At 29.7% G+C, this 21,993-nt stretch overlaps 1 protein-coding gene across 1 annotated transcript; it reads left to right on the forward strand.

The window, feature by feature from the left end:
• The first annotated feature begins 3,262 nt into the window (after window positions 1-3,262).
• On the forward strand, window positions 3,263-19,993 carry LOC113373211 (splicing factor 3B subunit 1). Its single transcript, XM_026613518.1, has 18 exons — window positions 3,263-3,338; window positions 5,419-5,634; window positions 5,699-5,924; window positions 6,016-6,275; window positions 6,500-6,689; window positions 7,189-7,379; window positions 8,009-8,125; window positions 8,302-8,466; window positions 8,620-8,818; window positions 9,232-9,390; window positions 10,437-10,575; window positions 10,815-10,968; window positions 11,957-12,115; window positions 13,961-14,149; window positions 14,916-15,098; window positions 16,955-17,592; window positions 19,428-19,644; window positions 19,727-19,993. Exons 1-18 carry the CDS (start codon window positions 3,303-3,305, stop codon window positions 19,883-19,885), a joined length of 3,597 nt encoding a protein of 1,198 aa, XP_026469303.1. The 5' UTR covers window positions 3,263-3,302; the 3' UTR covers window positions 19,886-19,993.
• The last annotated feature ends 2,000 nt before the right edge of the window (window positions 19,994-21,993 follow it).

The following is a 21,993-nucleotide window of genomic DNA, read 5'->3' on the forward strand; positions in this document are numbered from 1 at the left end:
AAAAAACTTCCAAAATTAGAAAGATTTACAAGTTTTAAAAAAATTTCTAATGTGGAATAAAAATTTCCACAGGAAATGGAGATCATCAGTGAACTAAACTATAGAGGAGTTTGAACTAAATATAAAACAGTAGGTCCAGGAATATTTGATATAGAGACATAATATTGTACACTCTGATTTCTTGCAGATGTTTTTTGGGAGAGAGAATTGTGGGATCAGTATCATATCAGGGAGGAATTAGTAGTATCTTGTGTTGTAATACTTCAACAGATATTTTAATATTTTTATAAACAAGTTTGATAATCTACGATACCATCTATCAGAATTAGATTTTACCATATATGTACTTCAATTTAGTTTATAATATCAATTCGATTGATACATATCTTGCTAACTAATTCTTAAATTAACTATTTCCTAAATTAAGTTGCTTTTATATATTAAAATATAAACTTCGACAAAATGCGTTTATTTAATATTTATTTATTTAACGCCCATGGCAATGACACAATATATTTTATAGTGTGCAAATTATAAACTACAAAGGATAATACATGAGAAATTTAAGAATTGATAGAGTATTTAAGAATTCCTGGACAGAATATATTGTCAGTAAATTTAAGACAATTCGATTAATACAAATAAGAAAAGTTTTCACTTGTGATTTGTTTTTGAATTCTAATTTAAAAGTTATATTTAAATATTATTTTAAAAGAATAGTTAAAATTGAGTTATTTACGAATTTTTTCTTGCTACTTTTAGCCCATTCAATTAATATGAATAAGTAAATATTTACCTTCTATTCTTGATTATATTTTCCATCTCGATATGATACAGATTTATTTCTCTCTTCCATCAAACATAAAAAATATCCAATTGGCAAATGCAACTGATGGTTGTTCAAAAACGAGAAAGATTGTTGCAACGTTTTGTAAAAATCAATCAAAATTTAAAGAAAATTATAATTCTGTTGTCAAAGCATGTTGGTTGTTTGAAGTGAAACTTAGTAATGCGTAGAGAGGTTGAAGTGGATATTTAGTGAACTCGTATTGTTGTTCTCACTTAATTTTTAATAACATTCATTTAACTTTATTTACTTTCAAATAATGAAAATTAGTTTTAACTTTTTATTGTTCTTTAATTGTGTGTTAAGGCACTACTTTTCGTCGTTATATCTCGTCCAATTTTATGTTACTTCAATACAATATTAAATCATTAATTCAAATGGTTATACAAATTTTGCAATAACGATTTTTAATGTTTAAAACATTTTAAAAAGTGATTTTATTTCGTCCCTAAATTTTGCGTTTAACTGTATATAAAGTTGATGTTTTAATATGTGGTTTTATTTCATATTTTTACGTTTCATACTTTATTTTAGATTTTTAATTTTTAAACAATTTAAAAAAACGACTTTATTCTGTCCCTAAATTTTGTGTTTAACTATATAAATTAGATATTTTAATATTTGGTTCTATTTCATATTATTTAATATAATAATAAACGAATAATTAAATTTGCAATAAAAGGGTATATAATTGTTAGATGACCACTTGCAACTTTGTCAGACTACTTGCAGCATTCTCAGACCACTTGCAACATTTTCAGAACATTTGCAGCATTGCCAGACCATTTGCAACACTCTCAGACCACTTGCAACATTCTCAGACCACTTGCAACATTTTCAGAACATTTGCAGCATTGCCAGACCATTTGCAACACTCTCAGACCACTTGCAACACTCTCAGACCACTTGCAACATTCACAAACGATTTGCAACATTCACAAACAAACAATTTGCAACATTCACAAACAAACAATTTGCAACATTCACAAACAATATTACAACAATCACGAACAAACAATTTACAACAATCACGAACAAACAATTTACAACATTCACGAACAAACAATTTACAACATTCACGAACAAACAAATTACAACATTCACAAACAAACAAATTACAACATTCACAAACAAACAAATTACAACATTCACAAACAAACAGTTCACAACATTCACAAACAGTTCACAACATTCTCAAACAATTTACAACATTCTCAAACAATTTACAACATCTCAAACAATTTACAACATTCTCAAACAATTTACAACATTATCAAACAATTCTCAAACAATTCACAACATTCTCAAACAATTCACAACATTCTCAAACAATTCACAACATTCTCAAACAATTCACAACATTCTCAAACAATTCACAACATTCGCAAACAAACTATTTGCAACATTCACAAACAAACTATTTGCAACATTCACAAACAAACTATTTGCAACATTCACAAACAAACTATTTGCAACATTTACGAACAAACTATTTGCAACATTCATAAACAATTCACAACATTCAATAGATAAAATAAAAATATATTACATTCCATTGTAGAACAAGCGTTTAATGTAACTCTTCAGAAGTAGCATTAAAAGTTTCACTTTAAAAATGATCAAATAGTTTTATAATAAAACTTGTAATATATATGAATTACTTGATACTATTTTTAATTTTATAGTTCAGAATTTTTTTAAAAAAAATTAAATACTTTCACCGAACAATAAACTTTTTCCTATCGAGTTATTTTAATCATTCTATTACCAAGTATTTTTTCATCATCGTTGCAACATCTTTCTCTGTACTTTCACTTACATTTTTCAAGTACAAGTACATTTATTTTATTGGTGTGTATGATGAAAAGTGTGCCTGTTAAGAAAGCGTTTATAGAAGTATTAATTTGGCCAGATTTTTTCTAGGTTTGTCACACGATTTACAAAATGTGTCAACTATGTGATTTTTGGGAGATGATTACATCAAACACGTACGTACCAAACTGAAAAATGGGGATGGATGGAATATAAATTTATACGATTGGAAAAGGATTAGTTTTTAGAGTCACCAGTGAGGATGATTTATGCTTTCCTGATTCCTCGAGTTTATATTTGTTAGTCTTACAACTAACTTTTATGTATAAAAAATATTTTTAATCTCTTTGACCAAACCAGTCTATGCATTTATATTTCATTTATCTAAATTTGATTCTGATATAAAGATTTTAACACATTATATTTCACCAATCGAGTTTTTATTTTTATTTCTCGATGATTAAAATCTTTGTAGTGCAGAATCAATTTAAAATTTAACTTTAAACTAATAATTTAGAAGAACTTTTTCCAACAATTTGAAAGAATTAAAAACTTATTATTGAATTTATATTAAAGTAGATGTTTCACTGTATTTTCAGGTGGAAAAACTCCAGATGTGGGTTCCAGGACCTATACAGAAATTATGCGAGAGCAGATGCTCAAAGGAGAAGAATCTGAGGTTAGTGTAAATAATAAAACAATATAGTCCATTTATGAGGAAGAAAAACAGCGCGTAATTTAAATAAAAATATATATGAAAGAGTAGAAAATGATTTTTAGGGAACTCATATTGTTACTTTTCAATTTACTTCATTTTTAGATAATTTACAATAATTACAAACAATTTGCAACATTTTCAAACAATCTGAACTGCAACATTAATCTTTTAAGTTAAAATTTCTAACGTAACCTGAATGTTGCATTAGTAGTTTCTCTTCAATAATAAAATAATAATTATTGCTATAATTATATTAAATCCTGTTATTGTTGTCATTCTACGTTTTTAGCCTATCTGCAATTATTTTTTAGTCATTCTACAAAGTTTTTAGCTTAGTCTACAAAAGTATATAATGCTTTTAGATAGTCTACAACATTTTGAAATACTTTTTAATATTTCCATACAGTTTGTACGATTTTCAGATAATGTACAACGTTTTTAGACTACCTACAAAGTTTTTAGACTATATACAACGTTCTTAGACTACATAAAAGGTGTTTAGGCTACCTACAACGATTTTAGGCGACCTACGAAGTTTTTAGACTACCCCCAACGTGTTTAGACTACCCCCAACGTGTTTAGACTACCCCCAACGTGTTTAGACTACCCCCAACGTGTTTAGACTACCCCCAACGTGTTTAGACTACCCCAACGTGTTTAGACTACCCCCAACGTGTTTAGACTACCCCCAACGTGTTTAGACTACCCCCAACGTGTTTAGACTACCCCCAATGTGTTTAGACTACCCCCAATGTGTTTAGACTACCCCGAACGTGTTTAGACTACCCCGAACGTGTTTAGACTACCCCCAACGTTTTTAGACTACCCCCAACGTTTTTAGACTACCCCCCCCAACGTTTTTTAGACTACCCCCCCCAACGTTTTTAGATTATCCATTACGTTTCTGGACTGCCTACAACGTTTTTAGATCATTCGCAACAGTTTTAGACCACTGACAACATCTTTCAGACCCCTGACAACATTTTTCAGACCACGTACAACATTTTTTGGACTGTTTGCAACATTTTCAGGCCTTTTGCAACATTTTCAGGCCTTTTGCAACATTTTCAGGCCACTTGCAACATTTTTCAGGCCACTTGCAACAATTTTCAGACCACTTGCAACAATTTTCAGACAACTTGCAACAATTTTTAGACCACTTGCAACAATTTTCAGACCACTTGCAACAAATTGTCAGACCACTTGCAACAATTGTCCGACCACTTCTAACACTTACAACATTTTTCAGACCACTTGCAACATTTTTCAGACCACTTGCAACATTTTTCAGACCACTTGCAACATTTTCAGACCACTTGCAACATTTTCAGACCACTTGCAATATTTTTAAATCACTTGCATCATTTTCAGGCCACTTGCAACATTTTCAGACCGCTTGCAACATTTCCAGATGGCTTGCAACATTTCCAGATGGCTTGCAACATTTCCAAATGGCTTGCAACATTTCCAAATGGCTTGCAACATTTCCAAATGGCTTGCAACATTTTCAAATGGCTTGCAACATTTTCAAATGGCTTGCAACATTTCTAGACCACGTGCAACATTTCTAGACCACGTGCAACATTATCAGACCACTTGCAACATTATCAGACCACTTGCAACATTATGAGACCACTTGCAACATTATGAGACCACTTGCAACATTATCAGACCACTTGCAACATTATCAGACCACTTGCAACATTTTTTGGACCGCTTGCAATAATTTTCACACCGCTTGCAACATTTTCATATATACCATTTGCAACATTTTTAGACTATATGCAACATTATCATACCATTTACAATATTATTGCAATATTTTCATACAATTCTAAGTGTTTTATGTTATTATTTATCAATATTACTTGATGTTAATAATTTAGCAGTGTAATAATTATTAAAGTTAAAAAAAAAAAAAAAAAATCTAAGTGTTTAATGTTTAACGCAAACTTGTTTGAAATAACACTAGAAGTTTCACTTCATTAATAAAATAACAATGATAACAGTTTATAAGAACATTTTTTTCTGTTTTATCTAGTTACGTAAGAAGATAGCAGAAAAATCAAAAGATGGCACATTACAAAAGCACTCAAGCAGCAGCAATGGTGATTCATTAGGTGTCACACAACGTAAAAGAGGTAGATGGGATCAAACAATCGATGAACAATTTGTTCCAGCATCTTCATCAGCACCTAAGAAGAAAGCTGTTGAGGCCACACCTTCCAGTGCACCTACACCCACATGGGGAGAAGATGTAAGTAGAAAAAAAAACTAATAAAATGTATCAACATTTTGTAAATATTATTTTTTATAACCAGCGTACTCCAGCTGATCATCGTTGGGATGAAACTCCAGGTCACAAAGCGTATCCCGAGACTCCGGGAGCAACACCTGGACAAAGCACAAGAATTTGGGACGCTACACCTGCGCATCAAGCCGCAGCCACACCTACACATTTGGGAAGTGCTGCAGGTGCAGAAACTCCTGGTCATGGAGACAGATCCAGGAGGAACAGATGGGATGAAACACCAAAAACTGAAAGAGGTATACTAATTAATATAATATTTAATAAATTAATTAATATAAGTTTAGTTTGTTGTGCATCTTTTATGTTAATTTTTATTTTTCACCCCAGAGACTCCTGGTCATAACAGCGGTTGGGCAGAAACTCCTAGGACTGATCGCATGTCATCAGATGTAGGAGGTGGTGTTATAATTCAGGATACGCCGACTCCTGGAGCTTCTAAAAGACGTTCCAGGTGGGATGAGACACCAAGTGCAGCAATGACACCTGCTATGACACCATCCATGACACCTGCAATGACTCCATCTATGACGCCGAGCATGACACCTGGAGGAGGAGCTGGACACACACCTGTGTTGACACCAGGAGGGGTAGGAATATAATTTTTTATTTTTTATTAAACAATAATACATTAAACAACAAAATGATAGCTTCATAAACAATTTTATTGATAAAAAATCTGTATTTCAATTTATCACTATGCTTACCGGAACAGACTCCTGTATTAACACCAGGAGGGGTAAGACATTTCCTTCAATATCTAAACCAAAACATTTTTTCTGTATAATAATGTTTTATTAAACTTTAATTCCAGACAACTCCAGTTGGTCACAAAGCAATGGTGATGGCCACACCCACACCAGGGCACTTGGCTTCTATGACACCAGAACAGTTGCAGGCTTATCGTTGGGAAAGAGAAATTGATGAGAGAAACAGACCGTTCACTGATGATGAATTGGATTCATTCTTCCCTGTTGGGTATAAAATTTTACCACCACCAGCAGGTAATGGAAAAATTATAGTAAAATAAAAATATCTATATTAGAGCGAGTCGATTTGTATGGGTAAAAGAAAGTGGAATAGACACATATGATTTTCGGATACTAGGGATCAAAATAAGATACTTTTCCGAAGAAACCACATCTCTAAAATGATTTCTTTGACTTTTAAATCGACCCGCCCTAATATTTATATAAACTTGAGTTTATTGTTTATTATAATTGAATTAATTTGAATTAAATTTGAATTAAGTTTTTATAAATTTTTTGGTAAAGTTTTTTTTTCATAAACTTTAATGATATTTATATTAAATTATGTAATATTATTAGCATAAGTTATTTTCTAATATCCTGATATAAAATGAAAGCAGCAAAAATATTTAGTTTTACTCGCACAAAACTACTTTTTATTACTTATTACTTTTTCTGGCGTTTCTGAAGAGAGTGCTTTAATGTATTATTTATTTTATACTTAGTATTTTATATACTTATCTTTTCTTTTCAGGTTATATCCCAATAAGAACACCAGCCAGAAAACTAACAGCAACACCAACCCCATTGGGAGGTGCAACTCCTCATGGTTTCTTTATCCAGCAAGAAGATCGTCAGGCCTCCCAAACTTTAGTCGATGCACAACCTAAAGGAAATTTACCATTTATGAAACCGGAAGATGCACAGTACTTCGATAAACTTTTGGTAAGAATAATAATAGACAATTATAAATAACAGATTTTTTTTAAATATATTTTATTGGGGTCACTTTGGACTTTAGTAAATTAATTGTGATTGTTACGTCCTTTTCTTTTATTGTGGAAATAAAACAGTTCTTTGAAAATGATTGTACTGAAGTTGATATAATCAATAGCAAATTACGAAAGAGAATTTTTTTACATTTATAAAGGCTGCTGATGTTTTACACAACTTATATCAAATTGTAGTTACTGAGCTGATTGTGATTGTGAACACCAAAATATGATTCTTATTAAAATCTTAATATTTACTGTTTGCAATAAACTAAATACTGAAAATAATAAATACTGAAACAATGCAAATTAAACTAAAGTAATTTTTTCTATAAATGTTTAGGTTGACAACTAGTGATTTTTAATTTATTATGAAATGTCTTCATTTTATTAAATTTATTTCTGATATTTGTTTGTGAAACTTTGTTGCAATTCAATTATGGAAGATTTTTTTTATTCCTAAAATTTCAAAGTAGAAAAAAATATATAATAAGATTCCTATTATTACATTTCACTCTCATTGCACTATTTATTAAAAACCTGGACATGTTAATTCTTAATGTTTTGTTTGTTATTTTTTAGGTTGATGTTGATGAAGAAGCTTTGAGTCCCGAAGAACAAAAGGAACGCAAAATCATGAAACTTTTACTTAAAATTAAAAATGGTACACCACCTATGAGAAAAGCAGCTTTGAGACAGGTAAATATTCAATTTATGCTATTTAACAACTAATATAGTTGTTAATATTTTTTCATTTATTTATTTCACACCTGTGGCAATAATTTTCATTTATATAATGGTAAATTATATTTATTTTTGTTTTAGTTTATTTATGGCAATTCATTTTTATGTTTACTCTCAATTTTATTTTTTAGATTACCGACAAAGCCAGAGAATTCGGTGCAGGACCCTTATTCAACCAGATTTTGCCCTTACTTATGAGTCCGACTCTAGAAGACCAAGAAAGACATTTGCTGGTCAAAGTTATTGACAGGATTTTATATAAACTTGACGACTTGGTCAGACCTTACGTGCACAAAGTGAGTACAACAATAATAATACTATTATCATACTATTACTATATTATATTATTATACTTACATATTATATTATTATATATACTATTATTATATTATTTTACTATTATCAATATCAAATTTTTATTTATTTATATTTTTTATTATTTTCTCTAGATTTTGGTCGTCATTGAACCTCTGTTGATTGATGAAGATTACTATGCTCGTGTTGAAGGTCGTGAGATTATTTCAAATTTGGCAAAGGCTGCAGGTTTAGCTACTATGATTTCAACAATGAGGCCTGATATTGATAATATTGATGAGTACGTTCGTAATACCACTGCTCGAGCCTTTGCTGTTGTTGCTTCAGCCTTAGGTTAGTAGAAATAGATAATTAAAAATTAGAATTTAATTACTGATATATATGAACCGAGATTAATTTAATTTATTTTACAGTTTCAATATACTAAAACATTTTGAATTTAAAAAACAGAATATAATTTTTGTCTGATTATTTTTATTAATCAAATATTTCTAAAAAGTCACCAGCTTCAAATTAAACTTTTGTTATAAATTTTGTGAATTTAATTGGTGGAAAATTAAACTACATAATCATAGAAAAGGAAATACATAATATCAATATCTTGAAGAAATTTTGTAAGCTATTAATTGATTATTTGATTTGATTGATTGATTGATTAATAGAGTTTGCCAAGATTTTCTAGTTTATTCATATTTTAATTAAATATTTATTTAATATAATTTCAATTAATGATATTTTTTGTTTAGGTATTCCTTCCCTCTTGCCTTTCTTGAAAGCCGTGTGCAGGAGTAAAAAGTCATGGCAAGCTCGACACACTGGTATCAAGATTGTTCAGCAAATCGCCATCCTGATGGGTTGTGCTATTTTACCACATTTGAAGTCTCTGGTGGAAATTATAGAACACGGTAAGTAAAAATTACTTAAATTATTTTTTTCATATCTGTAAATGAATAACAAGAATAATTGATTTTTATAATAAAAAAAGAGTGCGCGTAAGGTTCACACGCGATTGAAGTAAAACTTTTTTGCTATTGTATGAAATGGCATTTAAGTTAAAAATAAATGCATCATATAACAATTTTGAATAATGTTTATGGTAACACTCGTGATGCCCACATTTATTTATTAATATCTACCATTAACATTTTGTGGTGTTTCTAAATTTATCATCATACTTACACTATATAAGCTTTATTAACTTGCTGAATGAGAAGTTAATTTTTCTCAACGTTTCGTGTCGTTCTGAATCGTTTGACACTGAAATTACAAAAAAAGACGTTTTGTTGACGTTTTCTCAAAATCAGAAACACCAAGTTCATCTGATCGGCGACGCAGTTTCTTAAATGATTTTTTAAACTTTTATTTTGAACTTGTACCAGTTAAAATTTTAATATATAGTATTTAAAAAATTAAAAAAAAAGAAAATGATGGTTTGTCTTCATAGTCAAAAGGTTCTATGGAGTTTCTGAATATATCATTTTACTTACATTATATAATCTTTATTAACTTGCTGAATAAGAAATTGATGTTGTCTCAGCATTTCAAGTCGTTCTGGATAGTTTGACACTGAAATTGCAAAAAGTATTTGTGCTTGTTTAAATAAAGATCAGACATTTTGTTGGCATTTTCTCAAAGTCAGATACATCAAATTCATTTGAAACTTGATTAGTTTTGCCATATGATCGGCCAGGCAGTTTCATTATATTTAGCATAAGCGCAGTTTTTTTTGCCAAAAATCCATCATAAATTCTTAGTTTTTATAGAATAGAATATCATTCTTATAATGGACATGAAATGAGATTTAGTTTTTTGGTTTCAAATATTTATACATAATTCAAACTCGTTAATCAAATTGATTATTTACAAATATCAAATATAATGCTTTTTGCATTTAAATATTTTAAATATTTCTTTTTATTGTCAATAAATATGTAAATATAATTTTTTTCAGGCCTGGTCGATGATCAACAAAAAGTACGAACCATTACTGCTTTGGCTATTGCTGCATTGGCTGAAGCTGCTACACCTTACGGTATTGAAAGTTTCGATTCTGTTCTCAAACCGTTGTGGAAGGGTATCAGAACACACAGGTAAAATTAATATAATTATAATCAGTAAAAAATAATAAAAATGGAAATAAATTTATCATACACAGGTGTAACATATTTTATCTTTTTATATATTGTACCTGAAGAATTAAAATTTATATCAATGCACTTTTATTATGTCTAAATCAACTTTTTATTATCCATTTATTTTATAACTGCAACATTTCATCTAAAGTTCTATGAACCACCTTTTTTCTATTATTTCTGTTTTTTTTTTACAGAGGTAAAGGTCTTGCCGCCTTCTTGAAAGCTATCGGTTATTTGATTCCCTTGATGGATGCCGAATACGCTAATTACTACACCAGGGAAGTGATGTTGATCCTGATCAGAGAGTTTCAGAGTCCTGACGAGGAAATGAAGAAGATTGTCTTAAAGGTATGATAGATAACAAAAAAAATGACAAAAAATAATTAAACTTATACAAAGTATATAGTAGGCTTGCAACGAATAGTATATTGGTTAAAATGCCGAATACCGAATATTCGGCAGGTTTTCGGCGCCTAGACTCTTTCGAGTTGAAGTAATTACTATTTGCAGTTGTTATATTACTAATGCACTACATGTTTAATCAAGTTTTATACCTAGACTTCCAACAACTATTCGGTTGCTCCTTTTTATTTGGAAAATTTGGCACCATTTATACTATTCGGCCGAATACCGAATATCTAAATAACATATGTAATAGGGAAATAAATAAAAAAACGATTCTTTACATATATAAATGTATTTCCAATTATTTCTTTCATAAACATGAAATATATTCTATTATAAATACAATATTATTTCTTATATATTAGGAAGGCTAATCATAATAAAATAAATAAAAACTGACCAAAACTATTGCTCGTATTTTTTGCGATAAAGAGGCTATGATATCTCTTTATTTAGAAATGCTTAGATTGATTATAATGAATGACTATCGAATATAGATTTGACACATGCGTGTAACCATTGAATGTTTCTTATTAAATAACATAAACATATAACAATAACATGTTCTTCGAATATTAAGAAAAGAGTTTTTCAAAAGGTGATGAATAAATATGTTGAATACTGAATATTCGGTGCAAGTCTAGTATATAGATATTTTTATTTGAAATATGTTCTAGAATTGGTTATATATATCATTTTATTTCACAGTGTTGTGATATGGAAATTAAAAAAACTCTTACAATACTTCTTTCCTGAATCGAGTTAGAGTTTAACTCGGCTCACAGACCTGCCCTAGGGCAGTACTACCCATTATCATTATTTTATCATTTAGTCCTTTATGCAAATTCTATTCTTCTAAGATTGCATCATAGCTTTAAGTTAACTTTCCTTAAATAATTTCCAATTATTAATTTTTTGTCTTTTATTACAGGTGGTGAAACAATGTTGTGGTACTGACGGTGTGGAAGCAAGTTATATAAAAGATGAAATCTTACCACATTTTTTCAAACATTTCTGGAACCACAGGATGGCCCTGGACAGAAGGAATTATCGGCAACTTGTTGATACCACTGTTGAAATTGCTAATAAGGTAAGACATAATAAATATATATATATAATATCAGACAGTTTTTTTTATTATAATTTTATAGTCAATTGGAATAATATATCCATCTATGAAACTAATGGGCCGATTTTGGCGCACAACAGACCAATGTTATGGCAAGGCCATGTTACGCTCTAACTTGCATACATTATGCTACTGAATCATACTGAATACTGTCAAAATGTCATTTATTTGCTGTGCATTCAGGCAGTTTTGCACATAACGTCACTCATATGTTATGAAGCGTGTTCAGAAAGACCCTGTTATCTAAGATGGTTTTTTGGACATTTGTGCGGTTTCTAGATTAGGTTTTCTATTTGACAACCTGAGAAAAACGCCTGACTGCGTAGCAACCACATGGCTTTTGTCAATATTTAGAACAAATTAGTATGGAAAGTTCTTCATAATATAGCCTTGCCATAACATTGGTCTGTTATGAGGCAGAATCGTCCATAAGTTGCATTCATGGGGCAATTCTGCTATAACAGAGCTCATAACATAGCATTGCCATGGCAACTCTATCTTATTCTTATTTATTGGTAGTGAAAACTGTAAAAATGTCTATTTGCTACACATAAACTGCAACGTCACTCGTATGTTACGACGCTGGGTCAGAAAGATCCTGTTATCTAAGATAGTTTTTTTGACATTTGTGCGGTTTCTAGGTTAGGTTTTCTATCTGACTGCACACCAACCTGCATAATACATGTTTTTGTCAGTATTTAGTATGGAAAGTTTTTCATTACATGGCCTTGCCATAACATTGGTTTGTTGTGCGGCAGAATCGGTTCATAATTTTAATTATGATTACAATAATATTAGTATAAAAAAAGGAAGGAAAAGAGTGTACATATTTATTTTTGTCTATATTATAGTAATAATTATTTTATTTCTTTTAATTATAAGATAATAAATTATAATTGAAATACAAAAATAAAAATAATAACAAATATAATATGGACATGATAATTATGATAAATATTTAAACAACCTTATTACATTTTTAATATAGTTTCATGAACAGACTATTAATTTTGAGCAACTAACAGTTTGAATTTGAAGCTATAATATTTATATTTAGCTTCAAAGAGGAGAATTTTGTTCTTGTCAGAAAATATGGTTTGTTAAGGCTGTTTTCTCTAATAATTCTGAATCATTTAGCACCAAAATTATTATTTTATTAGAATTAGAAACTAATAAAGCGATTCTCAGACCCTCATAACAGACCAATGTTATGGCAAGGCTATGTTTTAAAGAACTTTCCATACTAAATATTGACCAAATTCATGTTAGTTCAATTATTTAAGCTTAAATCAGGTAAGAATTTCAGAATTAGAAATACCCAGCTGTAAGTCTGTAAATACTTGTATATTGACACCTAAAAGTTGTCTCAAAACCTACATATGGCAGTGTGCACAACATATGTAGGTTTTGAGACAACTTTTAGGTGTCAATATACAAGTATTTACAGACTCTGGTCGCTGTGCACTCAGGCGTTTTTCTCAGGTTGTCAGAGAGAAAATCTAATCTAGAAATCGAAATCTAACCAAAAAACGATCTTAGGTAACAGGGTCTTTCTGACCCAGCTTCATAACAAACGAGTGACGTTGCAGTTTATGTGTAAAACGCCTGAATGCACAGCAAATACATAACATTTTGGCAGTATTCAGTATGTTTCAGTAGCATAATGTATGGAAGTTGGAGCATAACATGGCCTTGCCATAACATTTTTCGGTCTCTAAAAATATCATAGTTTTATTGAGAAACACTTTTCAATATTTTTCTAGCTCTTACTTCCTTTACTTTACTTTCAATTTTTTTCTATTATAGGTTGGTTCCTCAGAAATAATTACCAGAGTAGTAGATGATTTGAAGGATGAAAATGAACAGTATCGTAAAATGGTTATGGAGACTATTGAGAAAGTAATGGGTGCTTTGGGAGCTGCTGATGTTGATTCGAGGCTGGAAGAACAACTTATTGATGGTATCTTGTATGCTTTCCAAGAACAAACCACAGAAGTAAGTGAAAGAAAAAATTTTAGTAGTAGACATATAATGGACTTACTTTTTTCTTTAAATTCAACATGCAATATATACATATTTGTAAATATAATACATACATTTTTATGCAAAATTATTAAAAATCATACATTTAAAAAGAAAAAAAATTGTTTTACGTAGCGAACTTTACAATAAGTACATTCAGCTTATTGTATAGTTTGCCACATAAAATGAAACAAAAAAATGTATGATTTTTAATCATACACTTTTAACACCAAATACAAAAACTAATGAGTTGTTAGCTATAATTATTCTTAATTAGTGCTCGAGTTACATGAAACACCTATTCTCGGTAGCTTCCAAACTTTTTCTACCTGCATCTCACCTTTTGAAAAAAAAGAGTGCGCGTAAGGTTCATACGCGATTGAAGTAAAACTTTTTTGCTATTGTACGAGATGGCATTTTAGTTAAAAATAAATACATCATATAACAATTTTGAATAATGTTTATTAGTAATATGGTAACACTCGTGATGACCACATTTATTAATGACAACCATTTTATATATTTATATAATAATAAATTATAAATTATATATTTATAATAGCATTAAAATATTTATAATATTTGAAAACAATAATATAATTATAGTCATACTTCAATTATGACATGATCGTTTTTGTGTCAAATAGCATTTTGGAAGCATCTGCATGCCCCCTCAATCTATATTTATCATTTATTTTTAACTTAGTTTTTCTTATTAATGAATCTTTTTCCTTTTTAGGATGTGGTCATGTTAAATGGTTTTGGCACGATAGTCAATCAATTAGGTAAACGTGTGAGGCCTTACTTACCACAAATTTGTGGTACCATTCTCTGGAGATTGAATAATAAAAGTGCAAAGGTTCGACAGCAAGCTGCTGATCTTATTTCCAGGATAGCTGTTGTCATGAAAACTTGTCAAGAGGTAAGTGGAGAAATGAATTATAATAATAAAACAAAAAATAGATATTTATTCATGATGATTATAATGATTAAAATCTACATGTTTGACATTGTTTGAATCATCATTAGTTACTACTTCTACTCAAAATATATATTTTGATTTTGAATATTTGAATGGATAAATTTGATACTTCTTATCAAAATTATGTATTAACTATACAAAAGAAATGTTTTTTTTTTGCTAGAAAATCATATTTGCTCATTTTGTTTTGATATCTCTAAATTTTCTAAATTGCCTGAAGTATGTGTGGTTGTATGTGAGCCAATTTTTAACTTTTTGTAGATGTTTGGAAACCGAGCTTATTGGTTTCTGGTAAAAATCGTCCAAGCTGTTTCTTCGTAATTAATTGTTGTTTTTTTTTTGACAATTTTGATGAAAGTTTTTTTATTAATAGAGTTGTTGGTCTTAATGAACCTACCGTAATTGCTTGAATTATAAAAATGCGTTAAAGTTTGGCATAATGTTTGGGCTTAAATGGTTTAAAGTCATGAATAATGGGCTGCGTTTTTAGGAAATATCAGCATTTTTCAGTCAGTTGCTTGTGATTGTTGATTATGAATAAAACAATTACAGTTATTATAATGTCTGTTTGAAAGATATATAAATTAGCAAATTGCATTGATTCGGTTTAGTAAAAGCAAAAACTTTAGTTTCAAAATAAACAATTGATAATTTTATCTAAAATATCTAAATTACAAAAAAAACAAGATGCCACTTGCACCTAGTTCATTATAAACTTCCTTTAGGGCAATTCTAATAAAAAAATCTTTTTTATTCAAAAATTTGGAAATGATCGATTTTATTCAAAAATATCATGAAACATTCTAATTTTTCGAAATAAATTTTCAAGAAAATTCTTTTTAAAATATTTTCAAAAAATTCAAAAATAAAACTTAGACTAGTAGTGTATGGCTTTGTGCTTTAAGGCAAACTGCTGGAACTTCACGTACCATAATGATATATTTGAAGAATAAAATTTAGTAAAAAAAAGAATATTTTTTGGAAAAGAATTAAAAAAAAAAAAATCTAAAAGCAATCGGTTCGACAAACAAGCAGAAAGTTTTTTGTTTTCATTCAACTCGGATGCAAAATTATTCGGTAGTCCAATTTTCAAATTCTTTTTAAAATATTTTTTTTAATTAAAACTCTTTTAAAAAAAAAATTAAAATTATCAAATGTATTTTCAAAAGTTGAAAAACTTTAAATAAGGTATGGGCAGTTCCAGCAATTCGCCTTAAAGCTCAAACTTGTGGTTTTTAATTTCAAATATTTACAAACAGCATGTTGTCATTATTCAAATCATTATTGGTATCTTATCAAAATTATATTTGTTTCATTGAATAATTAAAATTTGAAAATTTTATCTAAATATCTAAATTGCCAAAAAACAAGATGCCACTTGTACCTAGTTTCATTATTAACATCTCGTAGGGAAATTCTTTTTTAATTCCAAAAAACCTCGACTTTTTTTTAAATAAATATGAATTTCTCCAAAATATTCAAAAAATTTCAAAATTTTCAAAAAATTCTTATCAATAATCTCAAATTTCTCAGTCTTTTTTTTTTTAAAAAAAATTTCAAATTCTTTTTAAAAAATTTAAATAATCTTTTAAAAACTAAAAATCTTCAAAAAAAAAATTAAAAACTATCAATTGCATTGTATGGGCAGTTCCAGCAATTTGTCTTAAAAACTCAAACTAGAGTGGTTTTTAATTTCAAATATTTAAAATCAGCATGCTGTCATTATTCAAATCATTATGGTATCATCTTACTAAAATTATATTAATTTTTTAATTACTGTTTTAATTTTTTTCTAGGAAAAGTTAATGAGCCATTTAGGTGTCGTTCTTTACGAATACTTAGGAGAAGAATACCCCGAAGTACTCGGTTCCATCCTTGGAGCCCTAAAAGCTATTGTCAATGTAATTGGTATGACCAAAATGACACCTCCAATCAAAGATTTACTCCCAAGACTGACACCAATTCTGAAAAATCGTCACGAAAAAGTACAAGAAAACTGCATCGACCTTGTCGGCCGAATTGCTGATAGAGGACCAGAATACGTCTCCGCCAGAGAATGGATGAGAATTTGTTTTGAATTACTAGAATTGTTAAAGGCCCACAAAAAGGCTATCAGGAGAGCTACGGTGAACACTTTTGGTTATATTGCCAAAGCTATCGGTCCACATGATGTGTTGGCTACTTTGTTGAATAATTTGAAAGTGCAGGAGAGACAGAACCGTGTCTGTACCACTGTGGCAATTGCTATTGTTGCTGAGACTTGTTCACCGTTTACAGTCTTGCCGGCTTTGATGAATGAATATAGGGTTCCTGAATTGAATGTGCAGAACGGTGTGTTGAAGTCGTTGAGTTTTCTTTTTGAATATATTGGTGAGATGGGGAAGGATTATATTTATGCAGTCAGCCCGTTGTTGGAAGACGCACTTATGGACAGGTAAGCATATTTTTAACTTCCCGAAGGAGAAGTTTATGTTTTCATAAAAAAATCCGAATTGCTAATTTTATGTTTTCTCGACGTTTCAAGCCATTCTGAATCGAATGAGACCAAATTTGGAAAAAGTATGTGTGTGTGTGTGTGTGTGTGTGTGTGCGTGCGTGCGTGCGTGCGTGTATGTGAACAGATTTTTTGCCGTAAATCGACGTTTTCTCGAAAACGGCTGGACCGATTTCAAAAATTTAAAAGCCGTTCGATGTATCTCGACGAGGATTATCGTTTGTCAATTTTGTGCAACGATCGGCCAAGCCGTTTCTCTATAAATCGCAGAAAAGTGAAAAATTTTTCGTCTACGTTTTAGCCCGCAATTCTGAATCGATTTTGAAAATTCAAAAACCGTTCGATAGATATTGGTTGGAAATCGTGCTGATTAGTTTTTGGTAGAGATCGGCCGGGCCGTTTTCTTGTAATAAAGTTTTTAAACAAAAAATTTCGACTATTTTTATGTTTATTTTTTTGACGGTAGATACCATAGTCTTCTAGATCATACTAAAATATTACGGCCCTACGACAACTGGTTTAGCTTTAAAAATTCGTCAAAGTTTGCAAAAATTAGTATGGTCTTTTTGGCATTTGTCAAAATTAGAACTTTCATCGACGTTTGCTCAAAAACGCCTGAACCGATTTCAGGTATTTAAAAAGCATTTGATGTATCTTGATGAGGATTATCGTTTCTCAGTTTTGTGCGACGATCGGCCGAGCCGTTTCTTTGTAATTTGGGAGAAAGTGTTAAACCTTTGGTCCACATTTAAGCTCATACTACCGAACCGATTTTAAAAAATCAAAAACTGTTCAAAAGATATTAGTTGGGAATGATACTGATTAGTTTTAGGTGAAAATCTACCGAGCCGTTTTCTTGTAATTAACTGTTGAAAAAAAAAATATAGACCGATTTTTATGGAACTATTTTTGGCGATATATATCATGATCTTATAGAACTTACTGAATTATTACGGCCTTACGACAAGTAGTTTAATTTCAAAAATTCATCAAAGTTTGAGAAAATGAGTAGTTTTTTTTGACGTTTGTTAAAAATAAAATTAGATGATTTAGTTGGTATAACGATAGTGTTGAACATAGTAAACCATTAAAGTCATACGAAAACTGGTTCAATTATAATTATTGATTAATTAAAATTATTGATTTTTGAAAATTTGCTTTTAGAAAATACTCCGAGTTAACGTGTTCGTTCGTTCGTTTGTAATGATGTGTAATAAATTCACTCGGAATACTTATAATCACTCATAAATTAATTTATTTTTTATTGATTAAGTCGATTATTTACACATATCGGGAAGTTCATGTAACTTGCCTCAAGGCTAAATACCAAACCAACTAGTTATACACGGTATCCCAAAACTTAACAAGCCTAAATGGAGTAACTAGCATGAAATAAATTAGAAAGTATTTTAGAAATTTTAAGCACAACCAAGATTTCTGGTAAAACTGTAACCATTTTTCAGTTATTGTGGTTAACATTTAATTCCCCACGAAGTCTTTTGTCAATTACTGCGGTAAACGTTTTCACAAAGACCATGACCACTGAGGACTTGTTATATATGAAAAAGTAGCAATGAATTATTGAAATGAAAATATTATTGCAGTATAGCAATAATAATTAAAACTTTAATAAATTATTGATTGTATAGATATACTATTAAATATGAATGAATCTTAATCTTAATACTGTCATCTCGTTTTGGCTTGATGTTGAGTTCAGGGACACCCTGTATATTCTTATAAAATTTCTAGTACTAATTATATTTTTTATTTAGGGATTTGGTGCACAGACAGACGGCATGTGCAGCAATCAAGCATATGGCTTTGGGAGTCTTTGGTTTTGGATGTGAAGACGCTTTAATTCACTTATTAAATCACGTCTGGCCTAATATCTTTGAATCATCACCTCATTTAGTGCAGGCATTTATGGACGCCATTGAAGGATTACGAGTAGCTTTAGGACCAATTAAAATATTACAGTACACTTTACAGGTATGGAAAAGATAAATTAATCTAAGTTTTTTAGCTAAAAATTTGTGTTGTATTACTAATATCAATCTATTACCATTTTCAGGGTCTTTTCCATCCAGCAAGGAAAGTACGAGACGTCTACTGGAAAATATATAATTCTTTATACATAGGAGGTCAAGATGCACTCGTGGCAGGTTATCCTCGGATACAAAACGATCCCAAAAATCAATATGCAAGATATGAATTAGATTATATGTTATAAATTTATATTAGTTTATTTTATAAATAAGTCAAGTTGATTTAATTTTTCTATTTCAATCATTTTTGTATGTTAATGATTGGTATTCACTTTTTTAAACATTCACTGCAATGGTGCAGATCCTGATTTTTAAATACTTAACAAATATGTATGAGTTAAACGTGCAAAATAAATTGATAGGTCATACTTGTTTTTTGAAAAGTCGGTAAGAAATAACCATTAATATATTATTTAATTTATGATTTTGAGTTTTGAAACCAAAAGCCTTAAAAAAGGAAATTTTTTATTTGTTACTTATTTCATTCTCGATTCCATTTTCTGACATATATCTATACACTTTTTTAATTATTTTTTAAATATTTATTTTTAAGTGTTTAATTTAGACAAAAAAGCAGCAAAGGTATATTCCATATCCTTGAAATTTTGAATGATATTTATAAAAAAATAAATATTTTTTGAATGAGGCTTTTTAGCTAAGAAAATTAAAATCAAATTACTAGGTGCAAATGGCATTTTGCTCTTGGCATGAATGTGTGAATAATTGCCTTAATAGTTAAAAAAAATGAGATTTAGCCCTTTAGATATAATTTTCAACTGTTTATTTCGAAAACAGGGTTTTCGATTTTATTAAAACCTAATCAAGATGATTTCCAAATGATGCTTTTAAACAAACTGATATTTATAATTGAATTAATTAATTATAACTTTGTGAAGTGCATAGACACTTGCTGTAATGTATTTTTATGATAAAACTATTTTTTGTTAGACCATAATATTTTGTAAAAATGTAGACAGAAGATCAAATTTGGAATCACATCGCACACTAACATACTTTATTAACATCCAGTAGGGTATGTTATATAGCAATCGCAAATAAAAAATTTATCTTTTATCTCTTTTACGTTTCAAAGGTTTTTGAACATTTTGGCATACCTTAGAAAACATGGATGTATGTATGTGTGTATGTGTGCGGATACAAATCTTTGTCGACGATTTTGGGAACACGGTTCAATCAATTTGAATAATTTAAAAAACATTCCATTTGCTGATTAGGTTTTGGACAAGACAGTTCCAGCAGTTTCGAAGGAACGGTGCATAAAGAGCCAAAAATGGTAAATCAGTTTTTGAGAGAGCGGAGCGTCTGATTTGATTAATTCATAAAACATTTGACTAAATGAAGAACTGATTGAATTTTTGGAAAGACAGGTCTAGCAGTTTTGAAGATCCAATTAAAAAACTAAAAATAAATTCCATTTGGCGGTCAAAAATGATTATTAGACATATGTACATCAAATTATCAGATATTTTAGAGAAGTTTTAATAATGAGTATATATTTCTATGAGTTTCGTATCAATATCTATCCGGTAGACAGCGACGCGGCGCCTTCGCGCTTTGACATTTCTTTCAGTTAAAAAAAAAAATTCAGATATAAAAAAAAATCCAAATTTTTCAAGTCATTTTTTTCGTAAAAATCAATTTTTTTCAAAGTTTTGAAAAAAAAATGAATGTGTGTGTACGTATGTTTGTATTGATACAATTTTTTGTCCAGTTCAAAAAACATTCAATTCCTATTGATAGGGAGAGATGTGCTGATTAGTTTTTGGCAAAGGCAGGTCCAGCCGTTGCGAAAACACGGAGCAAAGAGTGCAGAAAATACAAATCGAGCTTTTGGGAGAACGGAGTATCAGATTTGAATGACCATTTTGAAGATACAAGGCTGAATATACAAAAAATGGCAGTTTTTGAGAGAACTAAGCGTCCGATTTGAATGATTCAAAGAACTTTCTGCTTGTTTTAATAAAATATTGCTTTTGGAAAAAAATGTATATATATTTTTTTTGTATATCAAAAATAGATCAGATTTTAATTTTAATTATGGCTAAAGTTCTAAAGCTTACTTATATACTTTAAATAAATAAGTTTAACTTTGTAATTCAGTTTATATAATTCTTACAGTATTTATAATCATCTATTTGAAAGTATTTAATATTTCTCGAACATTTCGTTACGGTACGGGAAACTCCAGGAATTTACCTTAAGGCACGACGCCATACAATTTTGTTTTGGATTCAGAATGGCTTAGAACGTCGAGAAAACAAATTTAACTAGT

This window comes from Ctenocephalides felis, unplaced genomic scaffold, assembly GCF_003426905.1.
Source record: "Ctenocephalides felis isolate EL2017-DRISC unplaced genomic scaffold, ASM342690v1 CF-g0.4_SCAFFOLD_00845, whole genome shotgun sequence".
Taxonomy (NCBI): domain Eukaryota; kingdom Metazoa; phylum Arthropoda; class Insecta; order Siphonaptera; family Pulicidae; genus Ctenocephalides; species Ctenocephalides felis.

What these genes read in the sequence shown, in the direction of transcription:
- LOC113373211 (XM_026613518.1), top strand. Translation starts at nt 3,303, where the DNA reads ATGCGAGAGCAGATGCTCAAAGGAGAAGAATCTGAG. An exon ending in AGTACTTCGATAAACTTTTG is followed by an intron (nt 7,380 to 8,008) that starts GTAAGAATAATA and finishes GTTATTTTTTAG; the next exon opens with GTTGATGTTGATGAAGAAGC. An exon ending in AAGGGTATCAGAACACACAG is followed by an intron (nt 10,576 to 10,814) that starts GTAAAATTAATA and finishes TTTTTTTTACAG; the next exon opens with AGGTAAAGGTCTTGCCGCCT.